Raw genomic sequence first — 17,384 nt, 5'->3', positions numbered from 1 at the left:
GCAAAGGTTTTTTCCCCCTGAGTAGTTTTTTAAAAAATCAATCAAATGTATTTATAAAGCCCTTCTTATATCAGCTGATATCTCAAAGTGCTGTACAGAAACCCAGCCTAAAACCCCAAACAGCAAACAATGTAGGTGTAGAAGCACGGTGGCTAGGAAAAACTCTAAACCACCTGTTTCCATCTAGTCTAATATTTTATAATTTACTATTCACGAGTATTAGATCTGAACTGAAGTAGCAGCATCTTCCTCTTTAAGAAAACGGCGAGTAAAAAGAGACACCTTATTGGTTGTTGATGTGGAATAGGTTCACGTGTTCTTAAAAGCTGTTGACTGTAACGAAGCACCCGTAGGTAAACAAGATACACGCTCTCACACGTCTGGCTGAAAATTAGTATTGTATCCTAAAACGTGCAATTCGAATGTCCTGATATCACATTGCTACCATTTGTATTGTCATTAGCCTTCTATTTTTGGTACTTTGCAAATTAAAGGCTAGCCTACTGTAGCCTCACACACACACCATCGTTTAAAAATTGTCTTCTCATTTTATTTAAATCCGATTAGACTCAAACTAGTTGCCTGAAAGTATTTTTCTGGAGTTGTTTAACCTAGTTTTGTTCTCATTGACAACACACATCTTATTCCTGATCGACTGGTGAATTTATGTAAACCAAATAGGCCTCCAGATATGACAATGCATTTCAACTCCGCGACAGCCGAGGTGCCAGTCACAGTTCGTTGATGGGGGGTCTTGAAACCGTCAGCAGACGAGGCTATAATGCTGCGTTCATAACCAACTGGGAATGTGGTATTAACTACCTGCATGGGAAAAATCCATTTGAATGCCCCTCCAACTGGAAATTACAAGTGTGAAACTCGTCATTCATCCCTGAACTCTGTCATCACCTACTAAGGAAATGACCTTGAGAACATTTTCAGCAGTTAATTGCAACAGCAAACCTTCTTTATAAAAATAACTATATTAATGTTTTTTGAACACTATCATTTGTTTAAAAGCATGATAGCTGTACTTTTATCTTATGGTTGTTGCAGCTTGTTGGTCATTAGTCAATCGGCATTTCTCAACCAGTTCAAAGCACGTGAATTCATCCAACTGGTAATTACAACTTCACAACTGGTGATTACCACCTTCCAACTTGGTTATGAACTTATCTTAACTTATTGGGGTAAGTTGTGAGAGCTGGCTGGCACTCGTTCTGTAAATATTATGTAAAAAAACTATCTTGGCTCTCAACCTGTAACCTTAAATTCACTATAGACAAACTTTGGTACGGGGTTACGCCAAATTAAAATGTGATTCACGTTTTTTTTATATATATATATATATATAACAAAATCATTCTTCACATTTTCAAACAGTACATTTATATTTTCCAACGGGACTATACATTTGGGTGTTTTTTTTTCTCGCCCAAAATAACATGAAACTGTAATATTCATATGTGCAAAACAAGACATAAACCATCTAGTGTTAGAGCCTAGTCAAATAATTAACATCCAATCACATACACCGTTTCTCTGTCGTGGGAAACCTTCACTCTTGCACAGACATTTAGAAACAAAACATGAACATTTGGAATATAAGCCAAGGGAGCATTTTCAGCGAGAATAAAGACGACTTTTGAGTAGTAAGACATGTATAAAAGCAAGAGATAACATTAATAAGAAGGTTCTAGAAGTGTCTTATATGGTGAGCTACCGAGTGGCTAGGACTGGCAAGCCTCATTCTATTGTGGAGGACTTCATTCTTCCTGTTGCCGTGGATATGGCTGGGACAATGCTGGGGGAAAAGGACAGAGAAACTATACGGACAAAGCATTCCTCAATCAACACTGTTTCACGACGCATCAGTGACATGGCAGGAGATGTTTTGAAACAATTACTGCTTCGCATACAAACTAGTGAATTATATGCGTTACAGCTGGATGAATAAACAGATGTGGCGGGCCTGACACAGCTCCTGGTATAGGTCTGTTATGTTTATGGGGGGTCAATTAAGGAAGACATCCTCTTTTGCAAACCAGGACAACATGAGAGGATATTTCTAAAGTACTGGACAACTTTGTGACATCAAATGGACTTTGGTGGTCAAGATGTGTTGGTATCTGTACTGATGGTGTAAAAGCCATGACAGGGAGACATAGTGGAGTGGTAACGTGCGTGCAAGTAGTTACTCCCGATGACATTTGGGTAAACTGCAGCATCCACTGAGAGGCTCTTGCTGCCAAGAGAATGCCGGACAGCTTGAAAGATGTTTTGGAAACTACAGTGAAAATGGTTAACTTTGTTAAAGCAAGGCCCCTGAACACTCAAGTATTATCTGCATTATGTAATGATAAGGGCAGTGACCATGTAACGATTTTACAACATGCAGAAGTGCGCTGGTTATCAAGTATTGACATGTTTTTTTGAATTTAGAGACGAGCTTAAAGTTTTGTTTACTGACCATGATTTTCACTTATCTGACCGCTTGCATGATGATGACATTTCTCACACGACTGGCCTATCTGGGTGTTTTTTCTCCCCTGAATGATCTGAATCTAGGATTACAGGGACTCGCCACAACTATATTCAATGTGTGGGACAAAATTGAGGCTGATTAAGAAGTTGGAGCTCTTTTCTGTCTGCATTAACAAGGACAACACACAGGTCTTTCCATCATTGTATGTTTTTTTGTGCACATTGCAGAGTTATGTGCATCCTTTCAAGCACACCCTTCTCATTAACCTGTGGTGAGTTATTCACACATTTTGATGAACAAATAAGGTATTATATGTAAGATGGCTAAATAAAGAGCAAAATTATTGATTATTATTTGTGCCCTGGTCCTATAAGAGCTCTTTGTCACAACACGGCTTGTGGGAAGTGACAAACCCGCACTCATTCTTATGTTTAATAAATGTATCGTATAGTGTGTGTGTGTGTGTGTGGCAGGCTTACATTGATGGCAAAAAACAACAGTGCGCTAACCTTGGTGCTAGAGGGGGTACACAGCTGACCTTGGTGCTCGAGGGGGTACAGCTGACCTTGGTGCTCGAGGGGGTACAGCTGACCTTGGTGCTCGAGGGGGTACAGCTGACCTTGGTGCTCGAGGGGGTACAGCTGACCTTGGTGCTAGAGGGGGTACGCAGCTGGAGGTTGAATGTTTGAATGGGTACAGGACTATTAAAAGTTTGGGAACCACTGCAGACTGAGTTATCTTTCAGGGGACCTTGTAGTATAGGCCTATACAGGGACGTAACTTTAGTTTTAGAAGTGGGGGGGGACATTATTATTATTTTTATCCAGTCGGATAAACACTCCAAACAGCCTACCTGACTGCTCTGAAACGTACGCATGGTTCTAAAGCACACTGTTGCCTCATTTTGTATCATATTCCAATGATAAAACTTGGGGGGACAGAAATTCAATTTCAGAATGGGGGGAGGCATAGTAATATATGCCATCTCAGTCAATAGATCTGAACCTTTATGGCACAGCTCATGCAGTACATGGTCATTGGATAATCGCTAAGACTTCCCTGTTCCCATTGTTTGTGTATGTGGATCACTTTATGAGAGGAATAGTGTTACCTCCCTTGGACAGAGGTCTGCACCTATGGCACCGGTAGTATCTGCAGGGGCACTGGGTCGTGTACTGTACTTTCCCAATCCATTTTTGGTTTATTTCTCATTAGATGAATGTAAATATTCACATTAACAATATGAATCATTTTTTTCTGATATAACAAAGATATCTGATATTTAACCAGGTTTGGACCAATTGTGACTCCCAATCACAGCCAGATGGGATGCAGCCTGGATTTGAACCAGGTACTGCAGTGACACCTCGTGTACTGAGTTGCAGAGTCCTAGACCACTGCACCACTTGGGAGTGCATAAACATGTTTGTTGTTATTTCTCAAACGGATCTTTGAAAGTGATTCATAATTCAAAAGTGAATATTTACATTAATCTAATGAGAAATGAACCAATTATTGGGCTTGCACATCATTGCAAGCCCAATAGAACAGCAGAGTATTTAGCCTACTATAAACGTTTTTACAATACTGCATGATGCTCCTCTGCCCAGTTTTATTAAAAAAATAACAATTACCCCTGGGCCGACCAGTGGCGCTCTTTCATGCAGATCTCAGCTTTAAATATTTAAAACTGTTAATGGACCATTTCCACAATAAAGTTCCACCTTAAAAAGTGTCATTTAAATTGGTACCCCACCTCCAGCAACAGGAGGTGTGTCTGCTCTGTTTGGCGGCGTCATGCCAGCAGCGATGTATATAAACCCTTGATTGCTGACGCTATGTATTGGCCGTTGAGTCTATGAAGCACCCAGTCGGCCATATTGGCACTCTCTATAAGGAGCGGTCATCGGAATTCATGGAATTCTACAGTATTTCAATTAAATGTTTCAAGGACAAAATCACATGTATTTTTATTTATTTTTGTAGTGGGGACAGTAACAGTACTCTGATTTTTTTTTGTATGTTTAGCTCACATAATATATTTAAAAGTATGCATTAAGGTGTATGTAATATAATAAACGTGTCAAAAACGAAACTAGACGTTAATAAATGCATTTCTATAGCTTCCAAAATCGTTTTGAGAACCCAGGAGTACCAAGATGGCTGCGCAGTGGAATCAGTATTCCAGGGTTTATATACATCATTGCATGCATGCCACACAGTTGTGTCCGAAGAATGAAGGAATTGGCAGAGAGTGGAGGGTGTGCAGATTTATTTACACGAGACTGAAAAGTTTTGTTTTGCTTATTCATTCATGCAAATGTGACCTGACCGTCTGCAGAAAAGTTCCCTTTGGGTAAGTCTATTTTATTGTCTTGGGAAATTATGTAAAACGTTTAAAGAACGATTGCCTAGTCATTGTTTTTACTCTGTCACGTTTTACTCTGTCAATATATTCCATCAGTGAGTGACTCATTCCACCACGCGTATAGCCTAGTAGTCTCATGAGTGAGATAATAACCGAATAACTGGACGAATCCCGTTTGTACAGTAAACCAGTTTGTCTATTGGACGTCACTGCTACTGCTCCACTAAGTCGCATGTCCGGTGAGCACGAGACAGGTGACCATTTCATTTGAACAGAGAGCTGGAACAGACAGTTGATAATACAAATAGACTAACTACAACATTCCATTTTCGCCGTAATAGAAGAATACACTGTAGTCTATTCTTTGAAGTTGATTTCGTTTCAACCAGATGCGTGGTCTACAGTCAGCGAGTCTTTCGAGTTTCCTATCCAATTCACTAAGGGCATTATTATACAGCATTACATAGTGTTCTTCGAGGGAAAAACATGTTTTTAAGCAATCTGTCAGATGACAAACTGAGCTACAGATTTTTTCCCAAGTAAAGCACCTTCTGCTGTGAAGCACAATAACTATGTTGTTGGGGCAGTGGCTCTGGTCCAAAATGAGTGTGCTGCTTGAGCGAAGTATTATTTGAAGGCACAAAAACAGGAGAAAATTGCAAAAAAAGAGGAACAACATGTTTAGTTTAATTGAGACGTGATTACTCCGTTGTATAAGTTATTGTGGTATTTCCATGAGACCCATTGTATAAACAAAGCAGTTAGGGTGGGAATTGCCTCTTGTTCACCTATAGTCCTTCTGCGAGCCAAGTAGGCTTAGCTCAGACTGTGGAATAATCTGTTTTGTTCTGAATTATTTTTCCTTGTAACTAGATTAAGATTTCCTCGAATGTTATAAATAGGGTGCCATTAAGACCTTGGCATAATGAACTAATATAATAATTTATTCAAAGAGCTTGAATAACTACAATATTCTTTATTGTTTGTATTCTAAAACTAACCTAGCAGCACCTTTTTAAAGAGGTGAAACAGTGTACAATAAATGGTTATAACACTATAAATTGTTATAACACCATGCATGACACACTAGAATGAGACTATCCCTTTCAAGTACTGTAATAAACTTCAGCTTCTACTTTTCCCCTGTGTCCCGCTGTACATTCCAGAGTCATGTCGTGTGAGAAGGGTGACGGAGACCCCATGGAGGATCCCCTCTTCATCTTGGAGAGTGGCGAGGTGTACAGGAACCCCACAGAGGTCAAGATGAGCCAGATCGTGATGCCCTGCCACGCCAACCACTGTGGAGAGCTCAGCGTAGGACAGCTGCTCAAGTGGATGGACTCCACAGCCTGCCTGTCTGGTGAGCTATGACCTTAACCTCATAGTATGACCTCTAAAGAAAAAGCGGTCCCTCTCAAGTCCCAACCTGGGGCTCTGGCACAAAATAGTACACTTTTTGGAAATAAGGTGTAATTTGGGACGCAGACTCTGACTGCAGCCCTCCGAGACGTAGCTTGAGATCAACAGCTATGGAGTCCTGTCAGCCGAGAAGGCACGCATGTACTGTACATATGATGTTTGTGGACCTCTATGTTGTCACAGCTGAAAGACATGCTGGGTCTCCCTGTATTACTGCCTCTGTTGACGACATCCACTTTGAGCACACTATAGGGTAAGTATTTCACTTCCTGAAACATACCTTTTCAGTATATTTACAGTGACTTATAGCCTTTAGCCTAGCCACAGAAAGGAGGGGCTGGTGTTCTTCTGTTCACACTGTAACCATTGTCCAATGTTGATCATAGAAATGTTTGTTTATTTTTTACGCAGAGTCGGACAGGTTGTTAACATCAAGGCAAAAGTGAACAGAGCCTTCACATCCAGCATGGAGGTTTGTGGGGACACCATCTTTGATCTTTGTGTAGTAAATATTGAATCTATTGAACTTTTGTTTTGAAATCATTAATAATGTATGTTGGGGAGAGAAATTATACACAATGCTGTTCCATAATAGAGGATCCCTGTTTACAACTGGTGTTCTTTACTGTAGAATCTAGTCCCGTTTTAATTCACCAAATGGTAACCTATGCTCTGTGTTCAATGATAAAAATGTACAATTAGGGAATAGAGGGCACCATTTGGGACGAGACCTTACTAATATATGTATGTAACAATATGTCTGGCAGTCTGCCTGGTGTCATGATATGATGCCACGTGGGCCCTATCCGCAGGTGGGCATCACGGTAAGCTGTGAGGACCTGTTCAGTAGCTGCCAGTGGAATGTGTGCAATGCCTTTGCCACCTTTGTGGCTCGACGTACTGAGGAGGGGAAGGTGAGGGCTGAAGCGTGAGGGGGCACCCGTCTTGGTTTGACAGTGTTGGACATATCAACCACATCAGTATGTCATGCTTCAATAGGAGTGCACACACAGTGTTGGGGTGTGTGTGTGTGCACGTGCAGGTGCAGCTGAAGCAGGTGATTCCGCGGACGCAAACAGAGCAGATGGAGTACAGCATCGCGGCAGAGAGAAGGAGGATGAGACTGACTCATGCTGAGATCATCACAGACCTACTGAGCAGCAACACAGCTCAACTAGGTATTATACTGTCAACACACAGCTCAACTAGGTAGTATACTGTCAGCACACAGCTCAACTAGGTATTATACTGTCAGCACACAGCTCAACTAGGTATTATACTGTCAACACACAGCTCAACTAGGTAGTATACTGTCAGCACACAGCTCAACTAGGTATTATACTGTCAGCACACAGCTCAACTAGGTATTATACTGTCAGCACACAGCTCAACTAGGTATTATACTGTCAGCACACAGCTCAACTAGGTATTATACTGTCAGCACACAGCTCAACTAGGTAGTATACTGTCAGCACACAGCTCAACTAGGTATTATACTGTCAGCACACAGCTCAACTAGGTAGTATACTGTCAGCACACAGCTCAACTAGGTATTATACTGTCAGCACACAGCTCAACTAGGTATTATACTGTCAGCACACAGCTCAACTAGGTAGTATACTGTCAACACACAGCTCAACAGAGCTCAGCTAGGTAGTATACTGTCAACACACAGCTCAACTAGGTATTATACTGTCAACATACTGAAACACATCTCAACTAGGTAACTGTCAACACACAGCTCAACAGAGCTCAGCTAGGTAGTACACTGTCAACACACAGCACAACTAGGTAGTATTCTGTCAACACACAGCTCAGCACACAGCTCAGCACACAGCTCAGCACACAGCTCAGCACACAGCTCAGCACACAGCTCAACTAGGTAGTATACTGTCAACACACCGCTCCGCTAGGTAGTATACTGTCAACACACAGCTCAACACACAGCTCAACACACAGCTCAACACACAGCTCAACACACAGCTCAACACACAGCTCAACACACAGCTCAACACACAGCTCAACTAGGTAGTATACTGTCAACACACCGCTCCGCTAGGTAGTATACTGTCAACACACCGCTCCGCTAGGTAGTATACTGTCAACACACAGCTCAACACACAGCTCAACACACAGCTCAACACACAGCTCAACACACAGCTCAACACACAGCTCAACACACAGCTCAACTAGGTATTATACTGTCAAGACTTGGCACGGAGTCTTTCCTGACCATGTGACCTGACCAGGGAATCCTCTAGTTACAGCTTTTGAGGCGTCTTTAAGGCCCTAATTATAGCTTATATGGCAGGGGTGGCAGAAACTTTCCATAGAGGGCCGAGTGTCTGCAGGTTTTTGTTTTTTCCTTTAAACTAAGACCTAGACAACCTGGTGTGGGGAGTTCCTTACTAATTAGTGACCTTAATTTATCAATCGAGTACAAGGGTGAAGCGAAAACCAGCAGACACTCCGCCCTCCGTGGAATGAGTTGAATGCGTGGTATAAGGACCCTACAAGGCCCTAGTTACAGTTTATAAGGACCATAGAAATGGAATGAATAGAACGGCCTTTGAAGCTCTAACCCTGACTATTGACTGGTAAACTCATCGCAGTGGTTGCCTGGTATTGTGACGCAATACTTTCCATGGTATTTTGGAATATTCTATCAACTGATGGTGGATTGCCATAGGTAAGTAAATGTTCATTAAAATGATGCTAACTGATGTGGCTCATGCAATGGAATGTATTGTTTTGTAATGTCAGTTGAGTTGACTCAACAAATCAAAGCACAGATTGGAGGGTACACTTCCCTACTTTTACTTCCTGGCATGGGTACACTTCCCTACTTTTACTTCCTGGCATGGGTACACTTCCCTACTTTTACTTCCTGGCATGGGTACACTTCCCTACTTTTACTTCCTGGCATGGGTACACTTCCCTACTTTTACTTCCTGGCATGGGTACACTTCCCTAATTTTACTTCCTGGCATGGGTACACTTCCCTACTTTTACTTCCTGGCATGGGTACACTTCCCTACTTTTACTTCCTGGCATGGGTACACTTCCCTACTTTTACTTCCTGGCATGGGTACACTTCCCTACTTTTACTTCCTGGCATGGGTACACTTCCCTACTTTTACTTCCTGGCATGGGTCCACTTCCCTACTTTTACTTCCTGGCATGGGTCCACTTCCCTACTTTTACTTCCTGGCATGGGTACACTTCCCTACTTTTACTTCCTGGCATGGGTACACTTCCCTACTTTTACTTCCTGGCATGGGTCCACTTCCCTACTTTTACTTCCTGGCATGGGTACACTTCCCTACTTTTACTTCCTGGCATGGGTCCACTTCAAGTGGATGCCAGTCCACCTATTATGCCATCATTGACTTGAATGGAGACGCCCTTTTTATTCATTCTGTTTCTATGATAAGGCTTCCTTTAAGGCCCTAGTTAGAGCTTATAAGGCCCACATACAGTGCATTCGGGAAGTATTCAGACCCCTTCCCTTTTTTCACATTTTGTTACGTTACAGCCTTATTCTAAAATGGATGACATTCATTTTGTTCCACATCAATCTACACACAATACCCAAAATGACAAAGCAAAATTTTTTGGGGCCATTTTTGCAAATCTATTAAAAATAGTATTCAAACCCTTTGCTATGACAATCAAAATTGAGTTCACGTGCATCCTGTTTCCATTGATGTTTCTACAACTTGATTGGAGTCCACCTTAGACATGATTTAGAAAAGCACACACCAGTCTATATAACGTCCCATAGTTGACAGTGCATGTCGGAGTAAAAACCAAGCCATGAGGTTGAAGGAATTGTCCGTAGAGCGCAGAGACAGGATTGTTTCGAGGCACAGATCTGGGGAAGGGTACCAATATATTTCTGCGGCATTGAAGGTCCCCAAGAACACAGTAGCCTCCATCGTTCTTAAATGGAAGAAGTTTGGAACCACTAAGACTTTTTTCCTAGAGCTGGCTGCCCGGCCAAACTGGGCAATCGGGAGAATTGGCCTTGGTCAGGGAGGTGACCAAGAACCCGAGTTCCTCTGTGGAGATGGGAGAACCTTCCAGAAGGACAACCATCTCTGCATGACTCCACCAATCAGGCCTTTATGGTAGAGTTGCCAGACGGAAGCCACTCTTCAGTAAAAGGCACATGACAGCTCGCTTGGAGTTTGCCAAAAGGCACCTAAAGATTGAACTCTTTGGCCTGAATGCCAAGCAGCACGCCTGGCACCATCCCTATGGTGAAGCATGGTGGTGGCAGCATCATGCTATGGGGATGTTTTTCAGCGGCAGAGACTGGGAGACTAGTCAGGATCGAGGGGAAAAATTAACAGAGAAAAGTACAGAGATCCTTGGTGAAAACCTGCTCCAGAGCACTCAGGACCTCAGACTGGGGCGAAGGTTCACCTTCCATCAGGACAATGACCCTAAGCACACAGCCAAGACTACACAGGAGTGGCTTCGGGACAAGTCTCTGAATGACCTTGAGTGGCCCAGCCAGAGCCCTGCCTTGAACCTGATCGAACATCTCTGGAGAGACCTGAAAATAGCTGTGCAGCGATGCTCCCCATCCAACCTGAGCGCTTGAGAGGATCTGCAGAGAAGAATGGGAGAAACTCTCCAAATACAGGTGTGCCAAGCTTGTAGCATCATACCCAAGAAGACTAGAAGCTGTAATTGCTGCCAAATGTGTTTCAACAAAGTGCTGAGTAAAGGGTCTGAATACTTATGTTAATGTGGTATTTCAGATTTTATTTTTTGCAACATTTTCTGAATGCTTTTGCTTCGTCATTATGGGGTATTGTGTGAAGATTGATGAGGGGTAAAAATGATTTAATCTATATTAGAATAAGGCTGTAACGTAACAAAATATGGAAAAAGTCGAGGAGTCTAAATACTTTCCGAATGCACCGTAAGTCCGCAGGGTGGCAGGGGGTTAAGCGTGTTGGGCCAGTAACCGAAAAGTTGACGTAAATGTAGTTATAGCTTACAAGTTCCTAGTTATAGCTGATAAGGCCCTATTTATAACCTTTACATGTCACAGGATACCACAGATGTCCAAGTCCCACTTATCTCTAATATGAACTGATATCAGTGGCAGTCACACCCGTGCCCAGCCTGGTGAAGAGCAGCATTACAGTCCAGTCTGTGTGCGTGTCAACAGGAGAGTGTCAGGAATACCAGGGTGCGGTGTCAGCAGAGCGAACCCGGGTGGAGAGCGTGGAGCTGGTGCTGCCGCCCCATGCCAACCACCAGGTCAGCACCTTCGGTGGTCAGATCATGGCCTGGATGGAGAACGTGGCCACCATCGCCGCATGGTGAGTGTCTGGTCTGTAGCCTGTCCTTCTCATAGAGATAATGAGGTTTCTTACTGTGACAGAATATGGAGATAGTTAGTATATATTAAAGGCCCCATGCAGACGTCATTTCTGGGCAACAATTAAGTACCTTACTGTGATTGTTTTTCAATTAAAATTGTCGAAAAGAAACAAATGTCAATTTCTCAAGCAAGAATTTTGCTTGGACTGTCTGAGTGGGGAGGGGAAAACTTATAAACTAGCTGTTATGGGAAGAGAGGGTTGGACCGCTCTTTCTTATTTGTCTATTAACTAGTTAACCGCCTGCTGATGTCACTAGGCAGACTAAAAGCTCTTACTCTAAAAGGGCATTATCATCATTTGAACGGTATTATTCCAACCTCATAGTATGGAAATATATAGAACACAGAAAAATCACATCTTGACTGCACTGGCCTTAATATACACTGAACAAAAATATATACACAACATGTAAAGTGTTGGTCCCATGTTTCATGAGCTGAAATAAAATATCCCAGAAATGTTCCATAAGCACAAAAAGCTTATTTCTTTTATATTTTGTGCACAAATATTTGTTTACATCCCAGTTATGTATTATTAAACAGCACGATCATTACACAGGTGCACCTTGTGCTTGGGACAATAAAACACTTTAAAATGTGCAGTTTTGTCGCACAACACAATGCCACTGATGTCTCAAGTTTTGGGGGAGCGTTGCTGAGGAATATTTCTGTCTGTAATAAAGCTCTTTGTGGGAAACTCATTCTGATTGTCTGGGCCTGGCTCCCACCCATGGGTGCACCCCTGCCCAGTCATGTGAAATCCATAGGTTTCAATTGACTGATTTCCTTATGTAACTCAGAAAAATCTTTGAAATTGTTCCATGACGCATTTTATATTTTTGTTCAGTGTATTTAGTAGAAGAGTAGATCTAAACCATGTTGACTTTTTCTTCTGGAGAAGAAATGTGATAATGCTATTAGTCTAATAGGCTCTCTTTCCTTCATTCTCTCTCTCGCTCATCTCACTCTTACTCTCTAGTCGTCTGTGTAACGCTCACCCCACTCTGAGGACCATAGACATGTTCCACTTCCGGGGCCCGTCTCACATCGGTGACCGGCTGGTGCTAAAGGCCATTGTTAACAATGCCTTCAAACACAGGTGAAACACAAGTCTTATTCATTAGGCACCAAACTGAAGAAAATTAGAACCGCTTGTTCTCAACCACTGTCCAATAACAACCGCCTGTTGAAAAACGTAGATTTTTTGTTGTTGCCCCAATGAACTGAATTAACTCAATTTCAGCTTTGAGGGATATTTACTGGCAACAAACCAATGAATGGGAAACTGGTATGGCAACCTTTTATGTTTCTATGATATTAGTCTATGTATCCTATTTGTGCTTGTGTGTGTTCCAGTATGGAGGTGGGTGTATGTGCAGAGGCCTACCAGGGTGCGGGTGTGTTGCGGCACATCAACAGCGCCTTCATGACCTTTGAGGTGCTGGACAAGGACAGGAAGCCACGTACATTACCCCGGATACGACCCGAACCTGTGGTAAGTTCTGCAGATGACCTCAGAAGAACAGGCTGTTGGACCTGTGGAGTGTGTGTGAGAGAGAGACTGCATGCAAGAGTGTGTGTGTGTGTGTGTGTGTGTGTTTATGGAGGTCTATATTGAGAAATGCCATATGGTTGTTGAATTTGTAATGTTAAGAGATACATGCGTCTGCTCATCCAATGTTGGTGCAGAACTGTGAAGCCCATTTCACTTGTTTATTTAATTGTCAGGATGGGAAGAGACGCTATCAGGAGGCTATTGCTAGGAAGAAGATCCGTCTGGATAGGTGAGGAGATGAAAATCATCACAGTCCTATTCCCCATTTCTATCAGTTAGTGCAGGGGGTGTCAAACTCATTTTGCCCCTCCAGTAGATGAGCCCCCTCCCTTAAAAATAAATTATATACAGTATATCATTTTTTTGCTAAGACATCATGCCAGGCCACATTAAATCGGGCTGATTGAGTGATACCCCTGAATTAGTGTGTAAACAGTAAACCAAACCATTGAGTCAACACATTTTCATCTGTTTTGACATTACTATACACTGTCTGTTTACAGAAAGTACATAATCTCCTGCAGGCAAACGGAGGTTCCTCTGTCTGTGCCCTGGGACGTCAGCAACCAGGTAACACACAAACACAAACGGGCCACAACTTACTACTACTACTCCTAGATTAAATGTGTTGTTTTGGGGTTTGATAACAGATTTAACACTACTACCTCCCTGTGTACTGGCCTGTGCTTGTTTTGAAACAACAATCATTCTTCCGATTCTGAATCCAAACCTTATTTTCCCCAGATGTATCTCAGCTACAACAATGTGTCTGCACTGAAAATGATGGCTGCTCGAAGCAACTGGATGTTAAGCTCTGAGAAAAATAAGGTTAGTGTTGTAAGTAGAAAAGGGTAAGAATATGATTGAACACCATTGATATTATTCATTAGAATGATGTTCAAGGATTGCATGTGTTCCCTCTCCTCCTCCCCACTGTCTAATCAAATCATTACTTTCTAATGCACAGTCATAGTTGCACCCCCCCGAATTCGGCACACACGTTGATTTGATTAAGTTGGGACTGGGAGGAAGGAATGTGCAACAAGTCAACCCTCTTTCTTAAAGGAGCTCGCTACATATAACATTCCACTAAATGTCAATAATATATCATGTCTGTGGTAGTAAAGGAATAGGCTCTGCTTTAACCTGTAAAGATCCTATATTCATGGTTTAACCCCCCTCCTTCCTGATCTGTTCCAAGGTCAGTCTGTACACGCTGGAGGAGAACCAGATACTGTGTTTTAAAGTGGAGACTCATGTCACTGTCCCTGCTGAACAAGCGTTCCATCTGCTCTCAGACCTGCGCAGGAGACATGAGTGGGACAGGCATTACCAGTGGGTAACACATTCACAACTGACGTAGTCACAACAGTCACAGCTAGTCGGAACACAGCCAAAAGTGGTCACAACCATTCACAAAGTAGTTATTATAATCCTTTTGATATCCAATCTACATTTGGATTGAAACCTCAATTTCACAGTGTGCCTTTTTCCCTTTCGTCCTATGTAGAAAATGTGATGTGATCATCCAGGCAGATGAGGATGACACTATCTACCGCGTGGCCACTCCGTGTGTCAGTAAGGGGGGGAAGGGCCAGGACTTCATCCTTCTGGCCTCCAGGAGGAAGCCCTGTGACTCCAGGTAACGCGGCCTGTCTGTCATCCATCAGCATCCGGACTTCACCAATATGCTTTATGTTTTGCTTGGTCATTGTTCCCCAATGACTCAACAATCCTTCCTACATTCCAATGGCACTGCATTCTTTTTATGTTCTCACTTCACCATAACTTACCCGGGTCTGGTTGTGTCCCACAGTAATGTATCTATCAACCTGCCCAATTCCACATCTTTATCACGCTCTAATGGTGCGATCCACCTCTTCTGTCCACCTCAGGGACCCGTACCTGATTGCCCTGCGCTCTGTCACCCTGCCGACCCACCCTGCCACTGAGGACTACACCCGGGGGGAGGTTCTCTGTGCCGGCTTCAGTATCTGGGAGGAGTCCAATGCTGTCACCAAGGTGGGGCAATGGGGCTCTTCGCTAGCTAAGCGAAAAGCTTGCCTGGTCCAAAATCTGTTTGTGCTGTAAAGCCGACTTCTATGGTCATTGTCATGTCAAACATGACAGCAACCGTAGTTGGTAAGACAGTAGAAACAGATCTGGGACCAGCTAGCTCAGTGATTTTCTTCATCCCACAGTGTATACACCTTATCCTGTAAGCTGAGTGTAGAAAGAAGTGCAAGCTTTCCACCCACCCTCTTCGGAGGACAAAAATAAACTTTGTTTTTACATCTTTTTCTTTTGTTACATACACATTTTACATACATGGTACTTTTTATATTTTTCTACAGTAGTTACATAGCAAGAATAAAGAAATTTGATATACATTACATCTAGATAGATGATAAACTCAGTAAAAATCCAAGTAACTTCACATATCTTCATTGTAAAGGGTTTAAATACTGTTTCCCATGCTTGTTCAATGAACCATAAACAAATCATGACATGCGCCTGTGGAATGGTCGTTAGGACACTAACAGCTTACAGACGGTAGGCAATTAAGGTCACTGTTATGAAAACTTAGGACACTCAAGAGGCCTTTCTACTGACTCTGAAAAACACCAAAAGAAAGATGCCCAGGGTCCCTGCTCATCTGCGTGAACGTGCCTTAGGCATGCTGCGAGGAGGCATGAGGACTGCAGATGTGGCCAGGGCAATACATTTCCATGTCCGTACTGTGAGACACCTAAGACAGCGCTACAGGGAGACAGGACGGACAGCTGATCGTCCTCGCAGTGGCAGACCACGTGTAACAACACCTGCACAGTATCGGTACACCCGGACATCACACCTCCGGAACAGGTACAGGATGGTAACAACAACTGCCGAAGTTACACCAGGAACACACAATCCCTCCATCAGTGCTCAGAAAATCTGCAATCGGCTGAGAGAGGCTTGATTGAGGGTTTGTAGGTCTGTTGTAAGGCAGGTCCTCACCAGACATCGCCGGAAACAACGTTGCCTATAGGCACCAACCCACCGTCACTGGACCAGACAGGACTGGCAAAAAGTGGTCTTCTCTGACGAGTCACGATTTTGTCTCACCAGGGTTGATGGTCGGATTAGTGTTTATCGTCAAAGGAATTACACCGAGGCCTGTACTCTGGAGCGGGATTGATTTGGAGGTGGATGGTCTGTCATTATCTGGTTGGCAATGTGTGACAGCGTCGTCGGACAGAGCTTGTTGTCATTGCAGGCAATCTCAACGCTGTGCGTTACAGGGAAGACATCCTCCTCCCTCATGTTACCCTTCCTGCAGGCTTATCCTGACATGACCGTCCAGCATGACAATGCCACCAGCCATACTGCTCGTTCTGTGCATGATTTCCTGCAAGACAGGACTGTCAGTGATACTTTTAATCCCCCCCCCCCCCCTTTGTTCACGGACACATTATTCAATTTCTGTTTGTCACATGTCTGTGGAACTTGTTCAGTTTAAGCCTGTTGTTGAATCTTGTTATGTTCATAAAAATATTTCCACGTTACGTTTGCTGATAATAAACACAATTGACAGACAGGCCGTTTATTTTTTTGCTGAGTTTAGTACTTCTACATTATACATGTTTTCAGTCATAAATATTATAGCACATGTGCTTTTTGTTATCTTTTTGGACCACATTGTCCCTGTGTTTTACCTCAGATCTCCTACTACAACCAAGCCACACCAGGAGTCCTCCCTTACATCTCCAACGACATTGCAGGCCTTTCCTCCAGCTTCTACGGCACCTTCCACTCCTGCAACAAGTACCTGGAGGAGAACAGAGACAGCCTGGTCGTCCTGCCCCCCTCTGACCTGTGACCGAATGGTTTCATCATGCTGGCCCAGCACCTCCTACCCTATGGGGCAGCAGGGTAGCCCAGTGGTTAGACCAGCAACCGAAAGGTTGCAAGTTCAAATCTCCGAGCTGACAAGGTACAAATCTCTCATTCTGCCCCTGAACAAGCAGTTAACCCACTGTTCCTCGGCCATCATTGAAAATAAGAATTTGTTCTTAACTGACTTGCTTAGTTAAAGGTAAAATAAAAAAAATCCGCCCCTCTCCTCTTTAGGAGGTACAGTTCTGGGATACCCCCTCTCGACCTCAACTGCCAA

The 17,384-nt window shown here is 43.1% G+C and overlaps 1 protein-coding gene across 2 annotated transcripts; it reads left to right on the top strand.

The window, feature by feature from the left end:
• The first annotated feature begins 4,708 nt into the window (after positions 1-4,708).
• acot11b (acyl-CoA thioesterase 11b) lies at positions 4,709-17,188 on the top strand. 2 transcript variants are annotated; one of them, XM_064952512.1, is made up of 16 exons: positions 4,709-4,841; positions 6,020-6,213; positions 6,456-6,525; positions 6,684-6,744; positions 7,085-7,186; positions 7,315-7,450; positions 11,458-11,611; positions 12,653-12,772; positions 13,030-13,168; positions 13,402-13,457; positions 13,732-13,798; positions 13,973-14,056; positions 14,430-14,563; positions 14,739-14,870; positions 15,124-15,250; positions 16,932-17,188. In XM_064952512.1, the coding sequence occupies exons 2-16, from the start codon at positions 6,024-6,026 to the stop codon at positions 17,088-17,090; spliced, it is 1,731 nt and encodes a 576-aa protein (XP_064808584.1). In that variant the 5' UTR covers positions 4,709-4,841; positions 6,020-6,023; the 3' UTR covers positions 17,091-17,188. The 2 variants fall into 2 exon arrangements, with proteins under 2 accessions (XP_064808584.1, XP_064808582.1); XM_064952510.1 differs by having other exon boundaries at positions 7,040-7,186.
• Positions 17,189-17,384: the final 196 nt, after the last annotated feature.

The sequence above is a fragment of the Oncorhynchus masou genome, chromosome 31, assembly GCF_036934945.1.
Source record: "Oncorhynchus masou masou isolate Uvic2021 chromosome 31, UVic_Omas_1.1, whole genome shotgun sequence".
Lineage (NCBI taxonomy): Eukaryota > Metazoa > Chordata > Actinopteri > Salmoniformes > Salmonidae > Oncorhynchus > Oncorhynchus masou.
The sequence above is the reverse complement of the archived record's forward strand: the minus strand, read 5'-3'. Positions and strand labels throughout refer to the sequence as shown.